This window comes from Schistocerca piceifrons, chromosome 9, assembly GCF_021461385.2.
Source record: "Schistocerca piceifrons isolate TAMUIC-IGC-003096 chromosome 9, iqSchPice1.1, whole genome shotgun sequence".
In the NCBI taxonomy this organism is placed as follows: Eukaryota; Metazoa; Arthropoda; class Insecta; order Orthoptera; family Acrididae; genus Schistocerca; species Schistocerca piceifrons.
Genome location: NC_060146.1, coordinates 165,727,818 through 165,754,870, shown reverse-complemented (window position 1 = coordinate 165,754,870; position 27,053 = coordinate 165,727,818). Strand labels below are relative to the sequence as shown.

At 39.2% G+C, this 27,053-nt stretch overlaps 1 protein-coding gene across 1 annotated transcript in view; it reads left to right on the top strand.

Annotated features, from left to right (window-relative positions):
* Positions 1–14,685: 14,685 nt before the first annotated feature.
* Positions 14,686–27,053, top strand: part of LOC124716952 — a 59,748-nt gene continuing 47,380 nt past the window's right edge. The window contains exons 1-2 of the mRNA XM_047243542.1: positions 14,686–14,743; positions 15,501–15,695. Of these exons, the coding sequence (XP_047099498.1) occupies positions 15,502–15,695 (194 nt within the window). The 5' untranslated portion in view covers positions 14,686–14,743; position 15,501. The remainder of the gene's footprint in view (positions 14,744–15,500; positions 15,696–27,053) is intronic.

Below are 27,053 nucleotides of genomic sequence, written 5' to 3'. Positions count from 1 at the left end.
CATAAAAGAAAGGTATCCTACAAGTCTTGAGCTTGATAAATATACTACACATTCTATGTATGCAATATAGTACTGAAGAATAAAACCTCATTCATGCACCATTCACTACCAGTGCATGTTCTGCTCCAGTGAAAAGTATGGGACTATTGTATTGTATCGTCCACATACCTGCAGGTGAATTGACCTATGCAGTGTTATTGTGTATTTGACAGCATTAATTCAGAAGTATTCTGAATGTAATATTGGATGTCTAAAGAGAGAAAAACAAGTAATAATAACCATACCAGTAGAAAAGAAGAAAATGTTTACTTTTTTATTCTGCCATTCACCGATATGTAAAAAGGAAGTATGCAAAGACATTCAGTAAAATAAGGTCCAACGGCAAATCCATTTTGTCAGGTCAGTTTTGTCTGATACTTATACACATATAACCTCAGGGCATGTAAATGATAAGAACACTTATTGCTGCCATGGTCATTATTCAGCGAGAATTTGTGATGAACATTATTTAAGAGGTGATGTTTTAAGTTCATCTTGTAGTCTTTACATATAATGTCAATACGACTGAGAAGCATTCGTTCTTTGTGGTGTTTCATTTGGAGGGTGGAATCATAGTCGAAGTAGAATTCTTCTCTTATTGCTCTTTTGTGTCATCACAGAATCCAAAGAACAATGAAACACTAGAATTCCTTGGCAGAAAAACCTCTTCAAGCTTTTACTTCTGTTTTCCTTGACTTGTGAATGCTCTGTTCAGTTCTAGCCTTGAGTACAGCTGTTTGTGATGCTTGAAAATGTTTTCTGGCGTATATCATGCTTTGGAATATATAAGAAAAAGGACCAGCTAGAACATCAAGCATTTTAAAAAGATAAGTACAGTGTGTGTTTCTTATACCTCTTGTTATGATTCTTACTGCATGTTTTTGATGCTTTAATATGCTAGAAAAGATTCTTGGGTTTGTTCCCCAAACAAGAACACCATAGCTTAATACTGAATGAACACGCACAAAATAGGATGTTTAAAGGCAGATGCTGCCACACATACAGTTCAGAGTTTTAAGATTATAACATAATGAGGAATTCCTTTTTGTTGTTGTAACAGTGTGCTCTTTCTACTTCAGATGTTTCCTTAGTAATACCCAGAAACTTCGCTTTTGATATACATTCAGTTTCTTCCTTCACTATTTGTAATGCAGTCTCATTCTGATTTTGGACTAATGTGAAACTTATTATATTCATCAATAATCAGTAACAGCTAAATTTGCCTCTGTCTGTAGCTCTTCTGATACTCTGGGTGTGTTTATTAGGTTATTGTCATCTGCAACCATATTTATTTCGCCATGGCATATACATCAAAGGTAGGATTGGTCCTAAGATAAGTCCTTGTGGGACACCTATTTTTAGTTTTTTAGCACTAAATGAATACATTATTAACCATTTTAGATCTTTTGGATATTTATAAATAACTACTTTTTGCACTGTTGCTCAGGTACATTGACAGAATAAAATCGCATCACCAAAAAATAATTAATGAAGAGTAATGAAATTTTGGTAATACATTTGTCTAGATAACATATTAAGTGATTAACATTCAAGGTCACAGGTTAATGTAAGCACAAGGAAACCCATTGCAAATGTGAAATGCTGGCTCATTAATAACCAGGGTAACTGGCAGTATGTTGAATGCAAGCATGCAAACGTACATGTGTTGTGTTTTACAGATGACAAATGTCAGTTTGTGTGATGAAGTTACATGCCTGTTGCAATTGTTACATCAATACCGGGGCAGTTAATGCCGTTATTGGATGACGCTGAAGATGTCCTGCAATGACGTCTCATATGTGCTCAATTGGAGACATGTTTGGTGATGGTAACATGTCGACACACTGTAGTGCATTTTGGGTTACAATAGCGAGATGTGGTCGAACATTATACTTCTGGAAAACAGCCTCTACACTGCTGCTCATGAATGTCAGAAAAGCACCTGTCTGACATGCAAATCTGCATTCAGGGTGGATGGGATAACCACGAGAATGCTCCTGTTGTCATAAGGAAGTGCGCAATAGACCATAACTCCAAGTGTAAATCCAGCGTGTCTGGGCCACAGACAGGTTGGTTGCAAACCCTCAACAGGCCTCCTTCTAACCAACATGGCCATCCCTCGCACTGAGATAGAGCAAGATTCCATCAGAAAACATAACAGACCTCTACCCTAAAGTCCCATGAGCTCTTACTTGACACCACTGATGTCACAAAAGACGGTGGTTTGGTATCAGTGGAGTACATGGTGCAGAGTGTCTGACTCGGAGCTGTCTTTGAAGTAACGGATTTGTTACAGTTCGCTGTCTCACTTTGGTGATAATTGCTGCCGAAATTGCAGCTGCAGATGCAGTACGATGCGGCAGAGCCATACATCAAACTCGATGGTCTTCCCTCTCAGTAGTGCCATGTTGCCGTCCTCAGCCCAGTATTCCTGCGCCTGTACATTCTCGTGACCGTCGCTGCCAGCAGTCGTATACAGTGGCTACATTCGTGCAAAGTCTCTCTGCAGTATTATAACACTCCTGTCTATTGCTACTGTACCATAACCTTAAAGCTGGAAACAGGTTGTGAAATAAAACTATTTTGTTATAGCAATTATGATATAAAGCAACAGAACAGTGTTACCCTCTGAGAGGAATTTTGTTATGTTGACCGTGTTATTCCTAATGGAGGTGGCTTATCGGAAATGAAAGTCAGAATTACGTAAATAATTAAACAGTGACAAACAAAATATTGCCTATCTGCACTGTTTAACGGACAACGAAAACAGTCGCCAGCCTAACTAGGCAAGAGAATGATTAACATTCTCGTTCAAGAAAATAGTTATTAGTAACTTTAATGGATAAACACAACCTATACTTGGCCACACGCGAGTGCAATGAACTCTGACACACTCATATGTTTATGGTAAGATTGAAACTAACAGTTGGAGCAGCACAAACTATTTGCAAAATTATAACAGGTACAGAAAAACACTATCACTTTCAGGGCTTACACAAACTGAGTGATCTTTATAACACTACCATTAACATTCCCTCTAGGATCATAAATTGGACATAGGTTTAGGTTAAGTCTCTCTCAGTTAAATACTTTACTATTTAAAATGAGAGTTAGTTGAAATTCACTGACAGGTTACTTATCACTGTTTTTCTAATAAATAGATTATGATTTTCATAAATAAAGATCTTTCCGTTATTTGTTATCTCGCATTAGCACACTAGACAAACTGTGGATCCTGTTATACTGTTAATATGCACTTATAATACACAAGAGGGACAAACACTTAGTAATCATGAACATATAATTTACTATATGCAGTTTTCCACTTTTACTACCGTGAGACATAAAATTAACATTTATGTAAGATACTGACTCACTTTCTGCGATTAACAACAGGCAGTAATGTGATCATTTACTAAGCAAAACTCTATAAGCCTCAGTCTTTAGAAATTTTAATTTGAAGTTGGCAACAACACATTAATAAGCAGTTTTACTAGGAGAATTATTTCAGCAAGCATCATTAACTTTAACTCACTCTCTTGCCACATTAACTTCAACTTTCTCTTTACTATGTTCAAAGGGGGCATTAATTAGAAAACTGGGTTTTAATATACTTTCAGTAAGGACACTCGGTAATCACTTTAGTTCAAACGGAGAGGACCCTGAGAGGTGTTATGATGAGGAGAAAAGTCAAGGTAGGTACATAAATTCAGATATAAATTACCTTATATTTGAGCACAATAACACATCCATTAATCTGATCCTTCACTGTACATCATTACAGCATTACGATGCAATGATTGCGCAATGTGGTGGCAACTGCACGTTGGTAGGTGGAATTGCAGGTAGAATTGCTGGACTCAGTCATTTCTTGGTGGCGATGATAGATACAAATTCCAGAATAGTTCCAGCTATTTATCCATCCATCCAAGGCATTGGAAAGTAGCAGAAAAATCCTCTCCCGGAATCAACACAATATGCATCTTTTACATGGCAGTCCCCGACTCGTAGCTCGTCCCCGACTGGTGGCTCGTCCCCGACTGGTTATCAGTTCCACCTTTTCTACACAGGCCAGCCACACTTTGCATGCGCTACACAGTTCCGTTCCTGAGGGGAACCACAACAACGTTTACATACAGAATAACTAAGAGCCCTAAGTGAGGATCAGCAGTTTACATAACAGCAACCAAATACATTAAATAAAACAGAACATTTACACATATTGACATCTCTACAAAAAATTATTCACACAAAATTTCAATTATATACAGTAAGTTTTGTTCCCTCCAAATGGGACAAAGAATTTAAATGACAGATACACTACATTGCATAGAACCAAACCATGACATCAAAGTTTGTATAAAGAAAGCAGTATACAATTTTGTGTTATCTATTCAATCAAACACGTTTACAGAAGATCAACGATGTAATTTTAAATAAAACAAAAGCAAAATAAATCAGTACAGCATTAGAGCTATGGTGTTACAGTATCACAGAAGGAACTTTCATCTTCTTGAAGCCCTGTTACATGACCTCGTACAAACTCAGTGAGGTGTTGATAATGGCATCTTTGTCGCCTTAAAGGCATTCTTGACTAACATCAGCTCACCAGTCATGAAGGTAACTAACATAACCATTACAGTGTAAATTTAAAGCAACCTTGGTTTTCAGCGCTACTTTTACGCTACTGGCGCAAAATTTGAATATACATCATCTTTCAGATAGAAACACACCTACTAACTTTCGATTATGTCGCACAAGTCCTTCTTGGAGTTTCGATTTTTTTTTTCATCAGTGTAGAATTGGAACCATTGGTTGGCAATACTTGTTACTCTTGGTGCTTCCAGTTTATGGAGTTAAATGACTTGATCAACTGTTGTTGCTGTTGTGGTCTTCAGTCCTGAGACTGGTTTGATGCAGCTCTCCATGCTACTCTATCCTGTGCAAGCTTCTTCATCTCCCAGTACCTACTGCAGCCTACATCTACTTAGTGTATTCATCTCGTGGTCTCCCTCTACGATTTTTACCCTCCACGCTGCCCTCCAATACTAAATTGGTGATCCCTTGATGCCTCAGAATATGTCCTACCAACCGATCCCTTCTTCTGGTCAAGTTGTGCCACAAACTCCTCTTCTCCCCAATTCTATTCAATACCTCCTCATTAGTTATGTGATCTACCCATCTAATCTTCAGCATTCTTCTGTAGCACCACATTTCGAAAGCTTTTATTCTCTTCTTGTCTAAACTATTTATCGTCCATGTTTCACTTCCATACATGGCTACAATCCATACAAATACTTTCAGAAATGACTTCCTGACATTTAAATCTATACTCGATGTTATCAAATTTCTCTTCTTCAGAAATGCTTTTCTTGCCGTTGCCAGTCTAAATTTTATATCCTCTCTACTTCGACCATCATCAGTTATTTTGCTCCCCAAATAGCAAAACCCCTTTACTGCTTTAAGTGTCTCATTTCCTAATCTAATTCCCTCAGCATCACCTGACTTGATTCGACTACAATCCATTATCCTTGTTTTGCTTTTGTTGATGTTCATCTTATACCCTCCTTTCAAACACTATCCACTCCATTCAACTGCTCTTCCAAGTCCTTTGCTGTCTCTGATCAACTGTATCAAAAACATTTGATAAATCTGAAAAGATATCTGCCTCTTTTTTTCCTTCATCAATGCATCTAAGATATTCTTTGTAAAGTCTACAATCTCATGTTATGTGCTTCTAACTACTCTAAATCCATACTGGAATTTACTGAGAATGTTGAACCTGTTAAAAAGAACATATCAAGCTTCCCTCACAACAGTCCAAATACTTTTCAGAAATAGCACAATAGCGAAAACGGTCTGTAGTTCCCAGCATATCCAGAGTCGGTTTTCTTGAAGAGTGGCAACATTATTGTTATATCCAGAAAGTCTGGAAAAATTCCAGTTGTTAATGATTCATTGATTCTGTGAGATAGCACTGTTTGGAGACTATGTATACTCCGTTTCAGTACGAAAATGTGGGCATTGTCTACCTATTCTGACTTTTTCGTTTTTAATTTATTTGCTTCAGGTTTTAACACTGGCTCTGTTACTGGTAATAATTGCGTAGTATGCATTGATTATAATGGTTTGTATGAAAGTTATTTTATTTCCTTTTACCTCATAATTTCAGGTGCGTACATCAACTGTCACTTGGAATCGTCAACAATGCAATCCTCATTGCTGCCTCGACATGCACGAACCACAATCATTTGCGGATTGGAATATAAGACTAAAGACTGTCGAAGACTGTGACTGAGAGTGGGCCATCTAGCTGCCACTGGCCACCCTACATCACGGTAGCAGAAGGCACTAATAGTACAGGGCCGCTGGAGACATGAATCAGTGGGCGCTCGTCATTAGATCCACTGTCCCCTATGTGGCTGCTATGTGCATTTTCATTGCTAACTGTGAGAGGCTAGTGAGAGTGGTTTCGATGTTTGGTATCACATCCCTCCACACGAACCACCTCTCCATCACTGGTGAGCAAACAAAGATAGGTGGCAGAGCTGGATGTAGTTGGCAATGAGGAGACCGACGCCAGAATGAAGACTGGTGCCGAGCTCCTGCCCATACCCCAGCATATGACCTGGTCTTGTCCACGAATCACAGACGAAAAATTGGGAAGAGTGCACACATCCACAACCAGAGGCAGAGCACCAAATGGAGTTGGAGGCATCTCAATACTGCAGAGGGATCTGAGGCAGCATGTGGGACAGACACCAGAAAGAGTGCCCCATTTCCAGGTGATGGCGGAACTCAAGATGGCGGCTAGCGTGAAAAGGCTCGACTTCCATCAGCTCCAGGACTGGTTCCGATAGCCCAGGACACACAGGAGCTGGTGCAGCAAGGGCTGCTGAATCCAGGCAGGCGTGGAATCTGAAAGCACAAAGGCTGTGTCAGGATCACACAATTCATGTGGACGAATTTGATTCTGGTGGTGTCTCAGCAATCCATATGGTCCCTGAAGAAAAAAACATAGAACATCCAAGAAGTCATACAATGATGCCCTACTCATAGCAACTCCATTTGCAGTGCACACTGTAGGAGACCGAATCGTTAGTGTGATACTTTGCTATCCAACCTGATGTGTGCAGCAACTGAAGCAAGTTGCTGTGGTGTTGTCCATGTAAGAACTCCTCTGGTGATGGTCTGTTGCGTGGCTGGGTGGGGTAGGAAGACAAGGAGAGCAACAGAGCTTGATCCTGTGGCTGGGAAGTATAGATTTTGTCCTTCTGTTGCTTAAATGTTCCTACAAAGCTATCAGCTTCGCCATTGGACTGCAAGTGGAACGATGCATTTGGGGTGTGGATAATGCCGGAGGCAGTGCAAGACAGTCCAAATTCAGTGTCACAAATTGAGGTCCGTTGTCAGTCACAGTTACTTCAGAAAAATGTTGTGGCAAAAGATAGACATCAAGGCCTGAATTGTGGTACGAGTCATAGTAGTGTGCATAGAAACCACAAAGGGAAATTTGCTGAAAGTATCAACGACGATGAGCCAACGTATATTGGAGTAAGGAGCCGTAAAATGGTCCCAAGGTGACTGAGATTTGGGCCATTCCAAGACCTGCTGAGATGTGGCTGACTCATGTTCAATACAGTCTCGGCATTGAGGAGTCGCTATTCAATTTGCACATCCACACCGTGCCAAGTACAATGTTGTCGCGCCAAATGCTTGGTGCGAACCATGTCCCAGTCACCATGATGTAACAAATAAAGCATGTCAGGCGTACTTCAACACATGATTGGTCGTTATCAGTGCAAAGGAAAATGGCACCTTGGTGAACTGCAAGGGCGTGCTGACGGGAAAAATATCGGCGAACCACAGAGCTACGAACCTGTCTGGCTGAACATGGATAACCAGTGCGGGTGTAGTGCAACAGAATCCGCGGATCAGGATCTAAGCTGTGGCCTAGGCAATTTTCCAGTGATTAATCAGGAAGCTGAGCAAAACATGCATGCCTTGTGCATCGATGTAGCAGCAAGAAGCAGAGGACTCATCGAATGTTGAATCTGGGCCAGCAGGGAGGGCACAAAGAACTTCTGCGTTGGCATGATTATAAATGGGCTGATACACAACCTCACATTGGTAATTTGACTAAAGAAGTGCCCATCATTGCAGCTTTTGCGCTGTATCAGTTGGGACTGACTGAGAAGTGCCAAACAAAGATTGAAGAGGTTTAAGGTCAGTCACCAAGTAACTTTTTCCGCCAAAGAGGTACTCATGAAACTTAGTTACAGCATTTACAATTGCGAGATTCTCCTTTTCAATTTGCGAATAATTACCTTGAGCTTTGGTCAACAACTTCGTAGTAAAGGCAATCAGCCTATCAGCAGAACCAAATTTATGAGACAAAACTGCACCAGAGCCATAGGAAGAAGTATCCACAGCCAAGACGACCGGTTTGGCGGGATCAAAAGGAATAAGGCATCGATCACTAACCAAAGCATCTTTCAAATTCTGGAAAGCAGGCTGACATTCATGTAAACGAAAAAAAGGAACATTGTTCCTGCACAACCAATGCAAGGGAGCGATGATCTGTGCGACGTTAGTAATAAACCAGATGTAGTATGTGAGCTTCCCTAAAACAGTCTGCAAAAACCAACATTGCATGGAGGCGGAAGGTCACAGATAACATGTAGATGTGATTGCACTGGGTGAACACCCTGGCTACTGACATTGCCTATGTACTCAAGTTCTGTCTGAAAAGACGCACATTTGTCTGTGTAACATATGAGACCAGCTGCAGACAACAATTTAAATAGAGTACGAAGATCATTAATGTGTTCTTAAGGATTCAGACCTGAGACAACAATGTCTTGTAAATAATTGGAGTTAAAAGGAACTTTTGCAGTCGGCTGATCCAGAAAGGACTGAAAAATGGCAAGTGTGGAGGCACTGCTAAATGGCAATCTCAAAAATTTGAAGAGACCCAGAAGATTATTAATGAAAAAGACCCATTGCAACTACATATGCAAAGGTATTTGCAAATAAGCATCACAAAAGTAATTTTTTGAAAAGTAATGCCCAGCACCCAATTTGTCCATCAGTTCTTCCAGGCACAGAGGGATAACTGCCTATGATTGGTTGAGCACTCACATTTTTTGAGACTTGGTACGCAGCCAGAGTTTGCTGGATACCTTCTTTAAGATAACGAGAAGGGATGCCCACTGACGGGCTGTAATGGGTGTTACGATCTCACTGTCTTACAAAGCAGTAAGTTTCTAAGCCACCTGCAGGACGATCCCAACCAAACTGCTACTGTGCATTTTCCTTCATTGTGACATGTGCAACAAAGTCATTGGCTCTGCCTAAAGCCTCAGAAAACAAATCCTGAAATTCTGTACATAACTTAGTAACACTTCTCCAAGGATCAAAATATGTGACAGGAAGTACATTGCCCTGAATACTTAATCCCAACAATTAAAAATATATACGTCAAAACTGTTAGCACTGTCTTGGGAGCAAAGTATTGTCAATGTCACTGTCTTTGTCGTGTCTCGAAAGGTTGTAGGAAGGCTACAAGTTCCCACGGCAGTAAAGTATTGCCATTTTATGCCATCAACATATGGTGTGAGGTGCACATCTGAGATTTCCCATGCAATTCGGAAGTGCTATGGCTTAGGAAAGTCACTAAAACTCCAGTGTCAAGTTGCAAACAAACGGATTGTCCACCAATGGTAAGAGACACAAATTGTTTGTTCTCCTCACGCAGTACTGCAGATGACTTAGGAGATTTCCTGAATGGCCGTTACACAATCGTTTTCACTAATGACACGGCGGAAAATTGAAAACAGACTACTCACTGTTTGTCACAGATTTACGGGAGGGAGTGGCAGAAGAGGGGTCTTCGTTTCTGTAAGGACACAGACTGTACATGTCCCTGTTCGCTGCAAGAAAACCAAGTCGCTTCATGGGAGAGGCAAGATCGGTGATCATGTGGAGTATTATAGCGAGGGCATGACTGCACAACTTGTGCCGGATGTGACACGAGTTTACGGGCAGGCCACCGTTTGCTAGCAGGCTGTGAAGCCTATTTGTCTTGCCTATCTATAGAACAAAAATGCACTACCTCAAAATTATCTGCTGCGCTTTCGCAAAAATCTTGATAGTTAAGAATCTGCAGAACCTGTTGCAAGGAAGGGTCTGGGTATTTAAGAATCTGCTCTCGAATTTGATAGCTATACTGTGTGCGATGGCATCAGAAGTCATTGCATCATTGTAGTGTTCGCCACAGTTACATTTGAATCTACAGTCTCTAGTAAGGCCCTGCATACCAGTCGCCCAATGATGGTACATCTGTCCTTTTTGCTTAAGCAATGTAAAAAAATTTTAACAGGTGGACCCCAGTTGTTCCCTATCCTCATACTACTTTGTAAGTGCCTCTAATAATTCCTCATATTTTACACGTTCTGGGCGCAGAGTGGTAAAAAGTTTGGCGCAAAATCAATATACAGTCACTCCTGATGTGGCCAATAAATAAGCATGTTTGTCGTTACCCTATATATGATGACCTGCGATGTGCACGAAGAAGTGTGTGAGGTATTCATTCCAGTCTTTCTTTGTTTCGCCCAACTCACCAAATAGCGGCACAGGCACAAGCGGTGTGGCCGGTACATGGAGGTAAAAATAAGAGGAGTTGTCATGACGTCACAAACTTGAAGCAGACCCAAGTGAAAATCCGCCATGTTAGCTACCCCAAAACATTCGCTTCTGGGGGTTTGATTCCGTGTAATCGTGAAGTGTTTTGATAAAAAATGCCGGCTTGCGTGGCTTACGGGTGTACTAATCGTTCTGATTGTAGTCTAAAGTTTAAATAAATCACATTCCATTCGTAAGTGGGCTTATTTAAGCGCTATTTTCTTATAAATACTTGAAATCCTGATGCACTGTAAAGTTTTACAGTTTTTATTTTTGTTATTTGACTTTAGATTTACTATCAATCCAACACGAAGAGCTCTCTGGAGGTGAGCAATACACTTGGTTTTCATTGTTTGGTTATTCCCAAGTAACCGAAAAATCCTGGCAAGAAATATCCTGGAAATGGGGACTAATGTTTTAAAATCCAATAATTTAATATAAAAATAATGTAACTACATTTAGTTAATTAAATCTTCAGTAAAATGTGTGGAACACCTGTTACAGTTGTTAAATTATAAGTACTTAAAGGGTTACATATTTGTTAAAACAAAGTTCCCTATCTAAGACCAGGCTTAGATCATTACATTAATCACTGTGCTGTCGTGTTACCCTGTAAATTGCTGTTATTTGCCACACTGAATATCATTTGGTAGGTACAATTTAAAAAAAAAGCAGATGTGTAAACTACAATGGGCCTGACAATCTTAAATTCAGTTCTTTTCCTTCGTAATTTAACGAATCTTTCACTTTGTTGACATGACAGCTGGCTTGTTTATATCATCCCTGCATACATCTACGGGACACCAAAGGAAACGAGGTAAGCTTCTTGCAAACTGGAACATTTAAAATTGGCATTTGACTTGAAAATACAACGAATACAAATCAGTGCCTCTAAACTATAAATAATTGCTTTTGGAGTTCTGGCTTTATCAATTGTCGACACAAACACAATGAAAGTAGGTAGAAATGGATTACGAAAGCAAGCTTTTCATAGTACATACTTCTCTTCTCGGTTATTCGAAGTGTATAAACAAAAAGGAATTACAGTACTGAGGCCAGTAGTATCATATTTTCGTATCGTATTACTGTATCGAATACGCATTTAAGACCAGAAAAACGTTTGAAGTTGCGTTCCTTATCCTTTGTTTTTCACTAAAACAGTGTAACATTTACCATATAAAACGAATATCGCGTGCACACAACAGAAATAACGAGCAAGAAGCAATTGTAAACAGTCGTCTGGTAATGTTTTGGGGGATAAAAGATGGCGGCAGGCCCCGCCCACGGGCTTCAAAACGACGTACAGCGTAAGTCTGTAGCGCCATCTCCCCTTATTCTACTTCCATGGGTCGGTAGCATTACCGTGGGTTCCGACGTCGTATTCGAAGTGCTCTCTGTCATCATGGAGCGAATTATCGCGTCAAACAGTTGCGCCATTTGCTGAATGTGAAAATCAATAACTTGTGTTAGATCAGTGGCAGGCAGCGCAGCAGGCGATTTTGGCATGGCACTCATTTTGAACTAAGGAAAGGAAAAAAAAAAAACACCCGAAAAGTAATACAAAACTGCCAAGAATTTTGGAGAGAAACTTTAAAAAAGAATAAACAACAACAGAGACCAGCTTTTACAAGAGCATCGTGTACTGTCAGGCTCCCACTACTGATGCATGAGTGAACTGTCGAAGGCTGACTAAGACTGAAGACTGTCAAGACTGACTGACATTGGGCTGTGTAGCAGCCGCTGGCCATCCTCTATTGTGACAGCAGAGGGCACTAGTAGTCGGAGCAGCTGAAGGCGTGACCTAGCGGGCTTGCACCATTGGAACTTCTGGGTCCCCAGTCGACCGCAATTGGCATCTGTCGGAAATGGGTATTTCTGTACTCAACTGTGAGACGCCGGTGAGGGTGGTATCAACCTATGATACCACAGGCTGAAACCAACCGATGCCTACGAAGCTCGCCTGAGAAGACAACACCTGCTGAATGAGTCTAGGGGATCAGAAGCTTGTAAACTGCAGTGGAGACCCTTATAGCACAAATGTGTGCGCATCAGCAACTCCAGGGTGGCGACAGTTAAACGCAGCACCAATTCAACCCGGCGTCATCATCACGAAAACGGCAGTGACAGTAGAACAATGCCCTCAGGGTGTGCTGGAACCACAAATGTTTTGGTCAACGATCTGGAAAATGTACTTCACTGTATAGTTACTCAAACAGCCACAGCAGCAGTGGAGTATCAGGGACCAGAGTCCGCCCTGTTTGTGATGCATTACACGAAATCGACAACACATACGCCTCTGAGAACACATCCACACCTCAGTCATTTCATTGCACACATGTAGAATTGCACCAGATCACACTTCCTTGACACTGACCAACCCGAATGTACAGCTTGAGGATATGTCTGTGCTGCAGATGGCAGTTTTTCACACCAGCGAACATCTCACCCACACAAGAACTTTTTGCCAGATTGATTTCAAACGTTAAGAATTCTAGGTGCTCAGCACTAGAGAGAGAGAGGTGGGGGGGGGGGGGGGGCAGAGTGTTAGTGATACGTTTTCGTGCTTGTGTGTTATAAGACTGGCGGTCCTTAGTGTTAAATGTGACCTCTGAGACGTGCATTTTTATCTTTGTCATCACTTATAAGTTCTATGCTTCTTAGTTATCTGTCTTTGTGTAACGTTCTTGTATTTCAATGTTCACAAATGGACGTTAATTTTGTACCTTTAAAGATTGCATGCAATTATTTATGTGCATAGACGAAGATGCCATATTGTCCTGTACCATAATCTTATGTGTCAGTGTGGATAAAGTAAAAATAAGAGTATTTAGTCTACAAAAGAGTGCATTGCAATATTAGTAGAAAAAGGAACATCTTGCATCAATGTCTTCAGTGATCTTCTTATACTTTTGTGTCAACACATTTACTCTCTAATGGAATATTTGGTCCCGACAAGAATGAAATAAGGTAAATGGGGCTATTCACTAGCACAATATTAACACTAAAACTTTTCATATATTGAAGTCTATGAATCCCTATCTGCAGTTCAGAATGGAGTTTTATATTCTCGTGAAAAAATTCATAACATGTTGCTGGTAGATTTTAAACAGATAATTAAAAATTCCCAAATTTTCAGTACTAAGAGAAAAGATACCTCATTGATCACTGCTATAATTTATTAGAATATCTGAAGTTCAAAACACGTCTGAAAATGTAAAAATTTTATCTGTAACTTCTCACATTTGATGTATTACATCACTGAGATAATATACTTGTCTGCATGGAGTTCTTCTTTGGGACAGTTACATAGCTGTGCATGTGCCAGGTATTGATTCGCTCAATGTTTGGGTACTGACGTTGAAAATTCTAAACCTTTGTGACTTATTCTTGTTTCCTGAATATGCAATGTCGCTATCAGCGGTTCATTTGGTGAAATTACGCACCTCATACAACTATCTTGCCATGTTAATAGAGAAATTATTACTGTCGATAGATATTTATATTTGTCTATGTCCATTCGCAAATAATTTCGCCAGCCGTCGGGTTTGCCATGTAACTCGCGAAGTAAATTTACCGTCGACTGAAGAGCCACGGTCTATTCAGATCGTTCTTTCTTCCTCTGGCGCTTTATTAACATCTTTATGACTAGTTGCGAACACAGACCGCAGTAGAATTTCTTGTTTAATCAGATACTTTCATGTGTTGAAATATCCTTTGAAAGAGGGTTGCCGCATTCCACTAAAAATTGTTTCGAAGAGCGACATAGGGCGGACCAGCAGTAGACTGAAATTATGTTGTGTAAACGCACGAGATTTTGCGGCCATTTGTTGCAGCACAGACATTTGCGCAGATATATGCGCACACAGATCCTCGCACCTGAACAGGCCTAAATAAATACTTATCGATATCATGAGCGTCCATGGCAGCGCAAAGTCATTGTGCTACATTTCGGACCTGTAGTATTATCTATACCGATTGTGTTTGGATCGACGTGTTTAAAATTCAGACACTGACAAACAAGGTAATAAATGTTTGTGGATTACTGCTCCGTAATTTAACATTAAATGTGAGCTACGAAATCGCACCACAAATAATGTGAATGAATGTTGCAAATAAAATATTAGAAATCTGTCACTGCGTGGATAACTTGTTGCTACCGAGCAAGTTAGCGTGCTAAACACCCAGAGGAGACTGACCTGTCATATGTGTAAAACTTCTGTAAATGCGCCAGCGATTATGACTACATATGGTTGTTTCACTGAAAATGATATCTGTATCATCATTACTGTCCTGAGTACAGTAGTTGTCGCCTTAATGTAGCGTTAGCCTCTCACGAAACGAAGCTAATTAAAGAATTTTAAGAGTTCGATGTGTTCACCAATATAACATCGCATTTCTTGCGCGGTTTTATTTTGCTGGTTGTTTTGAATAGCGTCCGAAATGTGTTCTTCATGGGATTACCTGTCGAGATTTTTGTAGGCCATAGAGACAGACACAAAGGAAAAGCGAGAACTGATAAGAATTTGCGGGGCACACTTGGTTAAGTTTATTGATATAAACAAAGTCTGTCTAATCCAGATCTAGTTAACTGAATTGTATTTAGTTTGTCGGTGTCCACCCCGTTTCGAACTTGATAAAAGATATGAAATAAAAGCACGTAAAATGCCTCGTTCAACTTTGGATTTTAAAATTAGGTTGTCTTTCAGTTTTGATTTTCGTTAACTTCATTTGCGTGGGTGTTCGCTATATGCATTCCAATGTAGGTTTCTACCTTGCAGAATGACTTCGGTTGGTCGGGGCCGTGGAAGAGTGGCGTATACCGCCCCACTGCGACGTCCTGGCCAGCCTGCTAATGCACCAGACTATGTTCAGACTATGAACGCACTAATGTCAGATGTGGACTATGCGGAAAACATGCTGGATTATGTGGAAAAGCAAGTGATTGCAGCATGCTCATCCGTCACTGCAACTGAGTATGTGTACTTTCATTTTGAAGTGAACATGTTTTGTTTATAGAATTTTCTTTTTTTTTTTTTTTTTTCAATTTACGAACTATTACACAGAATGTGGCTTAATCTACATTTTTACCAAAAGCAAGTGTCTGTGCTATCCCTAATAGAATTCAGTGTTCAAGTTTGAAATCACTTGTTACCATAAGTTCAGTGGTGAGGTGGCACTAAATTGCAACTCTTTGCCCACTCGATGGGCAAGGACAAAAGCATATGTTCAGATTGTAGGCCCTAGTTGGAGATAGTATTTACAAATTTTGGTTGTTAGCAGAAATTTTTATTCCTTACATGAAGGATCAGTGTGTACGTTTTGTCTTTTCTTTAATTTTAATCTTCACACTCTCCTATCCCTTTGCGTTTTAAATTTCTTATTGAACTGGATTAGCACAGATGGTATAAAACTTAATTTAATATAGGCTTAAGAAAATTTTGAATAGTAAAAATGCTTTGTTATGGTGACACGATACAATTTAATTTACGCATATGTTGCATATAACTAACACAAATTGCCCTTGCTTTAAACTTTGAAAACACATAGATCACTGGGTGGTTTGTATGGTCAGATATCACAGTAATGTATGAACAAAACTAATAAACTTGGTAGAAAGCCCTTAAAATCTTGGATGCTCATATTGCTGAAAACTTGAACTGGTAGAAAGTTTTTTCCAATCGGCCATTTCACCCTGAAAATTTTTGCCAGTTTTGGGCACATACAAACCAGTATGTTAACATATTTTACTCATTTTTGACAACCCAAAAATTTCATTAATTTTCTTACGCAGTTGGGAGTATTGACCGTTGCCTCACACTAAATTTGTATATTCATTAAATTTGTCAACAATACAATTCAGCTTGAGAGTAATAGGCATATGTGTAAATACAGTACTAGGAGTAAGAAATTATATACACTTTCCATTTGTGGCACACAAAGGACATACGCAGCACAAAAAGGACAGTGATATTCGTAAACATAATACTCTAAGAAGAAATGAGTTGCACAATCCATCACTCAGCCTTATTGCGGCATAGAAGTGAGTGAGATAATCTGTCCCAATCAATTCTGTGACTACTTAGTCAGTGATATAAGGAATTTGGGTCTAGTGTAGCAAGGGATACCACCGGTCGGCTTTGGACAATGATGTCACAAGTCGCCAGAGAGCAGTTTACCATTTTCGCTTTTGCTGTTATGTTTCAGTTTCGTTTTTTTACTGATTGCTTAATGAAGTGGATCTGTTTATTCTATCTCGTGAGATTTTTTTTAAAAAAGCCAAAAAACACTTATCAGCCACTGAAGGGAGCTACAACACTAAGATGAATCGCTTCTCGATTGGCGACTTGTGACGTCATTGTCCAAAGCCAACGGGTTGTATCCCCTGCTACACTAGTCCCAGGAATTTGATAGATAATAAAATAAATTTCCAACACAAACTAAAATTTTATCTGCTTCACAACTCGTAGTTAAAATATTAGTGTCAAATGTTTAATACATTGGCCCATTTGTAAGGTAATCATATGTTTGAAGTTGTTTTATACGTGGGAGTTCGGTTCTTTAAAGAATCAAGGTTTTACTGGTAACTGAATTAAACCATAACATTCTTTGACACCACTAAATGTGGGCTACATATTCCTAATCGTGTTTATCATGAATATTGTCAAATGAACATGAATAGGGTGTTGCGTTTTAACTTTGGTATGTCTGATTTACTTTGTAGACCTCATAAATTTTATAGGAAAGACCTATGGCTTATGTTGTGGGGGCTTTGATGTCTTGACAGAACTTTTCCTCCTCAGATAAGCTAATTCTGATGTGTGTCCTAGCAGCTTTTGTGAATGTGCACAGTACCAGTAATGCCTTTATTCTGCTTTCTTTTTTCTGGTCCTAGGGAACGGAACGAGGCATCGGTATATTAGGGCCTACTTATATTATGATGCCATATGACATGAAGATAGCATACATGAATGACTTTTTTCCAGTTGCAGGCATCATTGCAATGTTTTGTTTATCAGTATGTCTGGTTGTTGTACATGGTACGGTGGGTATTTGATTTTTGTGATTGGTTCACATTGGTTTTTGTGTAATGCTATTTAAAATTTGTTTATAGTTCTTGTCATTGCAGAGCCTGTTGGTAGCGGAGTTTGACATGCCAGTGTCCCTGCTTTGGGAAAAGAGAAAAATGTTAGCTTCCACATTTCAGATGACACTTGTCTCTCTGATAAGTCTCTGTAGTGACAGAAACAATTGATGGGACGTGATTTACATGTCTTAAATGTGGTAACCTAACTGTGTCCTCTACTATGACTAGGGACGGGTTGTTGGCGTGATAAAGTGTGGCGGTCAGTTAGAAAGGGTATGTGGTTTGACTGGTTGAAATTTGGTTTGTATAAAATTTTAAATTTGTGTTGCTTACTTTGCTTAAGGTGGAGTATACATTTTGTCTATATTGAGGAGTGTGACATTAAAAAGAGAAAGGCAGATGTTATTTTGGTAGGGAGATTTGTAGAGATGTAATTAGTAGCAGGGAAAAATTGGAAGTGGAAGATTTGTAGTAGAAATTCACAAGTCTTGTTTTGCTGATATTACATGTCATCTGTGCTAAGCCTACAGTTGGGTTATGGTGCATTTGTTTTGGGTAAGGCTGAGGGGACGTGGTATTAAAAGCTATTGAGAAAAGGGGTGCTGCCACTTTATCAGATATTACTAAGGAAAATGACAGAGGAAGAGATTTGACCTGGTGGCTCACTGGTAGTATCAGACTAGTCTGGTCTGGGGTTAAGAACCTCTCACTTCTGGCAATGTTTGTTGACATGAAAAATGCCAAGGTAGACCATGGTTTGGAGTCTGTTAAACCAGAGGTCTTCCAAAAACTGGCTGGATGTGTCAGTTCAAGGTTGGAGGAAGGTGATAATGCACCAACTCCAATAGGGCCGTAAATGGAAAAAGTGTACTTAAGTGTGACCGGCTTTTGAGTTGTGTGTTACAGTAGTTAATTGTTTGTGCAATGAATGACGGGAAATGAGCACGATGAATGACGTCTGATGATTAGACGTGGCGGCGTAATGAAATGTATTGTGCAGAATGTTGTTGTGGTGTCACCGCCAGACACCACACTTGCTAGGTGGTAGCCTTTAAATCGGCCGCGGTCCGTTAGTATACGTCGGACCCGCGTGTCGCCACTATCAGTGATTGCAGACCGAGCGCCGCCACACGGCACGTCTAGTCTAGAGAGACTCCCTAGCACTCGCTCCAGTTGTACAGCCGACTTTGCTATCGATGGTTCACTGTCTACATACGCTCTCGGTTGCCGAGACGACAGTTTAGCATAGCCTTCAGCTACGTCATTGGCTACTACCTAGGAAGGCGCCATATTCAGTTACTATGGTCTGAACAGATAAAATTGTGAATCATGTATCGTCAAGAGCGATGTTCATCATTAATGGATGAAAGTTAAGTATGAAACTAATTACGTCTGCTTTCTGAATTCTAATTCCTTGTCATGTTCCAGACCTCATGTCATTAGAGTTCTTCCCTCCTCACGCCAGCCTGCGTGAGCTAAAAAAGCGTGCATTTCAGCCTCCTCTAGTAACACGGTGTTGGCTCTTCTGCCAACACAACAGTTCTCATATAGAACAAAATATTTTGTAAAATTTAAACTGTGGTCTAAGGCTTCAGCATAACTACAACCTCAAAAATACCCCAAAAGTTTTCAAAACAATCATTGGTTTATGCTACTGATCAGTCTGTCACCACATACAGTTTTCCTCCAGTCACATTCGTTGGCTGAACCAACTTGCAACCAAACTGTAACATTTCAACCTAACCTAGACCTTCAACTACATTACAGATTGGTCCATCGCCACAACCAGTTTTCCTGCAGGAACATTAGTTGACATCGCCATCTCACAACCAAAGTATTACATTGTAACGTGCGACAATATCCCAAGAAATCCTCCAAGAAACATACGATTGAAGAAATATGTATGAAAACCATTAACCAACTTTATAATCCGTAATAGGCAGATCTATAACCATCAGTCTCACACTGTGTGTCGAAAACAAAAGTAACAAATTTGTATGTTCTGCTGAAACAATTAGATTCAGCAGCTCCGATTGCCTACTGTATATTATCACCCAGTTGGCTATCACCTACAAAAACTACTGACCAGCTGCAGCATCCAGCAGGGGTTAACGGTAACGTCCGATTCCACCCGTCTGCGTTGACCAATGATGTCACCAATATGGAGGAAACGACCCTTCAGAACAACTCCCACATCGTGACTATGACGTCATTACGTAAACATGACAACAAACACAAAAGTAGATAAAAAAACTGTCAAACACATATTCCTCCAAAAATATAATTAAACTAACGGGACAAGCATGGGAAGTTGGGGGTTTTTGGGTGGGGACAAACTAAAGATGAGCACATGCCACTAAACCAATCAACAAAAATGATAAAACAACACTACCACAACCTTCCCAAAATCAACTAAAAACAACATCCACAGCCACACCAACAGAATAAACTACAACCAAAGAAAATTTGACTTACATATCTGAAAGTTGTGCCAAATTATTAAGTTTCTTATAAGGTTCAAAAATACATGCTAATTTACTATATTCATAAAATAGTTAATTTCCAAAATCAAAATATCTTTAAATTTTAAAATGTAATGTTTTCACCTTTTGAAAAAAGTATGTAGTTAACTGTACACAATTTGTTAATGTGTGTGCCCAATTTCATGGTGGTGTTCCAATGGGAACATATGAAGATAAATTTTATTTTACTGCAATTTGCTTTGCAAATTGCATCACAACTTCTGCAGGTGGTTCATAAAACCTAATTTTAAATGAAATTATTGTATCCGAACTAAGCAGACTTCAGTTTATGATTTTAACAATGGAATAAAACAACGTAAATAGTATAAGGGATATTATGTCTTTTTCATTTTATATAACTTCGAATTTGGTTTTTTATTTTTGCAACACAACAGAAAATAAGTACTACCAATATGTAACGGTAAAATAAAAACATTCACTTCTACTGACATAACACACTTCAGTGAAGATCAGTTGATGAAACTAATTTAACAAAGCACTGGAGGGGGAAAACGGAGGAGGTTCCTGGAATGCGGTACATGTGATGCGTGAGTCAGGTACACATATAGCAGCTGTTCTGAAATGGAAGTAGTGGTGTTGTATACAGAATGAAATAAATGTTGCTGCAGTCTGAGAACTCCAGCATAGAGGACTCCAGCATGAATCATCACTGCACTACGGTACTGGGTTTGTAAGGCAGTATTTAAGAAAAGTTGTACTTTCTCTACTCTTCATAATCAATCTTTTAATAAAAGTTAAATGAAGCAATTTTACTTTTTTATATCTCTTAAAAGTTTCATCTTTTTGATGCCTGTAATTTCTTTCTTAAAAAGAAAACAAACTATGAATAAAAAGTGGTCAAAATTTTGTTGTAGTCCCTTAAAGAAAAGCTCGCTCCGTGTGAGTAAGGATCTTAGAAATGTAACTTCTTCGATGATCTTTGGTATCGAAGAAGGCATGGAAATCTGCACTTCAAGTGGACTGAAATTATTTAAAGAAAGAAAACCTGAACTACTGTTAATGGAAAGCAAAGACTCTTACGGAAAGGTGCATTTAAGTTGTAGCACATCTGTTGACCCTGAGTTTGTGGATGTTGAAGGCAACTTGCATTTGTTGAATGCCTCTTTTGACTTCAGTGGTAGAATCCCCAGTAAAGCCAAAAAAATTACATGCAGAATATGTGAAACATGCTTTTAGGCAGAATCTGGTGATAATCAGGAAATATGTGGCTTTGATGATCCACAAATGGACATGATTGATCAGTTTAAAAACCATTTCACACTTCTGATAGAAACAAAAAAAATTTTAGTGTTGTCATCACTAACAAAGTTGCCATGCACTCACATAGAAAGAGAGTTTGGAGTAAGCAACTACATGAAAAGAAAAACAAAAACTTTAGTGGAAGGGAAGGGCAAACTCTACTCCTGATCTGCAGCTTGGACTGTCTTTGTCTGCCAAAACTGTTCGCTTTGTGAAAATTTTATTGTGATCATATTAGCAGGCAAATGCCTGGGAAAAAGGATTACATTTCTGTGGGAAAGATAGTGATGGCAAGCCTATGTGTGTTCTAAAAAGATTAATTTTTGGGAATCTAAGAGAAATGTACAACTTTTCAAATCAAATAACCCACAAGTCCAAATTGGATTCTCAAAATTTGTTGAATTAAAGCCAAAAAATTGTATTATAGCTGGAACAAGTGGGACACACACTGCTTACATTTGTGCAGCTCATCAAAATGCAAAACTGATAGCTGGCACAAACTTCAGCTAGGTCACCATATCAGAATATGGAAGCACACTTTCCACATAAAAACATTGTGTGTTCAAAATTATGTGCAACCCACCAGATACTAGGTGCTTCACAAATGAATGTGACTACTGCCCCGATGCCAAGCATTTTTAAAGACGCCCTCATTCCTGCACTTCAAGAGGAAATTATAGAAAACATATCTTACAAACAGTGGACTGCTGTTGGTTGCTACATGTTTCCAACTGTAACCAAACCAACAGATGTATTCGTGCAGGATTTTTGTACACAGCTAATTCCTTTGTTGCAAAACAGCAATCTGCTTTTTTTCTGAAAAGAAAACTTCACTAATGCAGGATGAAGCTATTATTGTACATGATTTTGCTGAAAATTATTCTTTTGTGCCTCAAGATGGAGCCCAAGGATTCCATTGGAGTGATTCCATGGCCACAATGCATCCATTTGTTGTTTATAATAAGACAAAAAGTGGGAATAATGAAAAAAATATTCCCACCTACAAAGGGTTTTTTTATATAAGATAGTTTACACACAACACAGAACACACACACATGTTCTAAAAGAGTTAATAAAGCTCGTTTTGAAAAAAAAAAAAAAAAAAAAAAAATTGCTTCAGTGATGGTTCATAGCAGAATACAATTTTGCTAACTTATGTCGTCATGCTGAAGATTTTGGAGGCACTGAGGCAGAATGACATTCTTACACTACTTCACATGGAAATGAGTGTGTGCTGGTGTTGGCAGCACAGTAAAAAGGTTTGCAACCAAAGCTAGTCTGCAAAATCGTATCAATAATGAAATATTAACACTCTTCCAATTGTGTGGGTGGGGTAAGTAGTCATGCCATCAATCAAATTTTCTGTTTGTCAAAGGATGAGCATGCAGCAGAAGAAAGGATATTGGCAAAAATATTTTATGAAGCCATAGCAGTCAGAGGGACTGAGAAATGTCATGGGTTTATTCCTTTGAGCAGAGACAAGATTAAAGCAAAAGTTGTTTCTGATTTTGAAGACTGTGACGTTCATAAAATTCAGGTGGGTTCTGTTGCATATGACATGCCATCTGAACAGATTACATGTAGAGGATTTGTCGCCTGTGCTTATGACAACATATGTTGGTTGGGTTGTGTGCTGTCAAAAGATGAAAAAGAAGCAGAAGTAAATATTTTACTTATGCTTCTTGTGGACCAACTCCGTTTTCACACCCAAGAAGACCAGATGAATTGATTGTTCCAAAGAACTTCATAATTTGTAAAGTACACCCTATAATTGCCACTGGAATAATGTACAGACTATCAGATGAAGATATGCTAGAAGTCTCTCAGATTATTCCAGAATGAAATTTTTGCTCTGCAGCAGTGTGTGCGCTGATATGAAACATCCTGGCAAATTAAAACTGTGTGTCAGACCGAGACTCAAAGTTGGGACCTTTGCCTTTCGTGGGCAAGTGCTCTACCATCTGAGCTACCCAAGCGCAACTTAGGACCCGCCCTCCCAGCATTAATTCCGCCAGTACCTCGTGTCCTACTTTCCAAACTTCATCTGCCAGGAAGTTTCATATCAGCGCATACTCCACTGCAGAGTGAAAATTTCATTCTGGAAACAGGGTTGTTAGTTGTGGTTGGGTAGCTCAGATGGTAGAACACTTGCCCGCGAAAGGCAAAGGTCCCCAGTTTGAGTCTTGGTCTGGCACACACTTTTAATCTGCGAGGAAGTCTCACAGATTATATTGCAAAAGAATGTGTTGTTACATCTGTAATCTGTCTGTCACTATTGTTTTAGAGGACAAGATAATGTCATATAATGGAATAATGCAATATATAATCTTAGTCTAATAAGATAGTAATTGGATCATTATAAGGTTTTTCTTTTTGAAGATGAGTACAAAATTTCTCACTGGAAGTCACTGAAACAACTCACTGTTAAACAGTAACTGCTGCACCAATGTATAATTACTAATATTGATTAATATGAATGTATTTGTAAAATACAGGCACAGTTAAGTAAATTATTTGTAGTCTTTCTTGAGCATGTAGTGTTTTGTTGCATGTTCAAATATTTTCATAATTAACCTGGGGAGATCAGTACAGACAGTAAATTCCAATAATGTAATATATTGTCATTAAATGAAAAATAACAATCATTCAACTGCCATGTAAGGTTTCCATTACAACTTAATAATAAGTGTGCAGCCCTACCAACTATGTGCTGGATTCTGTGCTTACCAGTACGATAAAATTCATTTTAATGTTCCCACTGGAACACACACATTTACAAATAGTGTATAAGTAACATACTTTTTTTTTCAAAAGAAAAAAATTCCAGTTTTGAGATTCTAAGAATTTAAAAGAGATTGGTTTTGGAAAATTCAACTCTTTTATGAATATAGCAAAATAGTGTATATTTTTTAAACCTTATAAGAAACTGAATAAATTGATACAAATTGCAGGCCTTCAATTCAAGAAGTTTTGGAGATAAGCCATTTTAAGATTCCAAAAAGTGATAAAAATTGCATAACTTTTGAAACTTCAAAAATTAGTATCTGAAACAAACTGCAAAAAAAAAAAAAAGTTCTTCATGTAAACAACTCCTGCTATTGATATACAAAAATATATCAAAATTTGTGATGTAAAGAACCAGACTATTGGTTGATTTTCGCATGGACTGACCCATGCATCATTTATAACAACAAAACACAGTGCATACACAAGCTTCTGCCAAGAAGCAAAAATGTGTCAAAGCCTGAGCAATACTTCATAACAACAAAATGCTTTCGATGCGGGGCCTTGTTTCGATGAGCATGACATCACACTTGTTTACATTTCCAACAGGTCATGGAAATATTGCAAATGGTGGTTTAAGGAGTGGTACTTTCAAAGTAAATTTCCTTTTATGAGGACCAGTCACTTGGAAAAATTTCGGCTCCAGAAGGGCAGCCATTTATGCCATTATTTAAAATGTTACTGGAACATTGGTGTTTGATGTATCTCGTTTTATATATATATATATATATATATATATATATATATAAAAAAAACAAAGATGATGTGACTTACCAAATGAAAGTGCTGGCAGGTCGACAGACACACAAACAAACACAAACACACACACAAAATTCAAGCTTTCGCAACAAACTGTTGCCTCATCAGGAAAGAGGGAAGGAGAGGGAAAGACGAAAGGATGTGGGTTTTAAGGGAGAGGGTAAGGAGTCATTCCAATCCCGGGAGCGGAAAGACTTACCTTAGGGGGAAAAAAGGACGGGTATACAGTTTGTTGCGAAAGCTTGAATTTTGTGTGTATGTTTGTGTTTGTTTGTGTGTCTGTCGACCTGCCAGCACTTTCATTTGGTAAGTCACATCATCTTTGTTTTTAGGTATATTTTTCCTACGTGGAATGTTTCCCTCTATTATAATCATATATATACGTCGATAGACACACAAACATACACACAAAATTCTAGCTTTCGCAACCAACGGTGGCCTCGTCAGGAAAGAGGGAAGGAGAGGGAAAGAAGAAAGGATTTGGGTTTTAAGGGAGAGGGTAAGGAGTCATTCCAATCCCGGGAGCGGAAAGACTTACCTTAGGGGGAAAAAAGGACGGGTATACACTCGCACACACACACATATCCATCCACACATATACAGACACAAGCAGACATATACAGAGGCAAAGAGTTTGCCCAAGATCTTTCCAAAATGTGTTATCTTTCTCTGGTCAACTTTCCTAAAGTGCCGAGAAGTTCTGTGGCCTTGTGTAAAACCTGGCCACTCAAAGGACTGATAAGTTTCACAACTCCAAAGGAATGTATATCTAAATCTATTCTCCGCTAGCCGCCAAGCAGTGTGTGGCAGAGAGCACTATTTGCGCCAAAGTCATGATCCCACCCCCCGACCCCGTCCCCCTCCCTCCTGTTCCACTCGCACATCGCGTGAGGGGGAAAAACGACAGTCTGAATGCCTCAATACGAGCCCTAATTTCCCTTACCTTTGAATGGTGATCATTGCACAATTTGAAAGTTGGTGGTTACTAATATAGGCTCTACATCCTCGGCGAAGATCGGATTTTGGAATTTAGTGAGCAGCCCCTTCTGTTTAGTGCATCGTCTATCTGCAGATGTGTCCCACTTCAAACTTTCTATGAGATTTGTAATGCTCTCATGATGGCTAAATGTACCAGTCATGAATCTTGACATTCTTCTTTGGACCTTCTCAATCTCTTGAATCACACCCAAGTGGTAAGGGTCCCATAAAGATGAACAATAGTCTAAGACTGGACGAACTAAAGTGTTGTAAGCGATTTCCTTCATTGAAGGGCTGCGTCACTTCAGGATTCTACCAATAAACCGCAATCTAGAGTTCGCCTTACCCATTACTTGTGTAATCTGATTGTTCCATTTGAGATCATTTTGAATAGTCTTACCCATATAGTTGACGGATGTTACCGCTTCTAAAGACTGGGCATTTATTTTGTACTTGTACATTAATGGGGATTTTTGCCTTGTTATATGCAGTAGGTTACACTTACTAATATTGTCACGGTTATAGTGCATTTTGACTGGAGAAAAAGTGTATTTTTAGCTAGGAAAAATTGGGAAATTTTTTTTCCTGTCCACGTATACACCCTGTGTGAAACTAGTAGCACAGAGGCCAGGACCTCAGTCCTGTTCCAACTCCTCTCTCATGTTGTTCGTTGTACTCATCATTGTTTGGTTCCTGATATTGCTACATCTAGGCTCTTGATTTGGTTCACTCTCCGGACTTGTCATTCTGCCATGTTGTGTTTGTTGTCCATACATTGTTGTCGTCTTTCAGTGGAACCCGGCAACTCACCGTCAACACCATTAGCCGGTCAGCCAGTGTCTCCTGGTCGTGTCGGATTCCAGTACTATAGTTTAGGTGTAAACTGAGTGGACGATACCTTTAAAAGACATGATGTGACAGCATTGTGTACATGTCCTCCAACT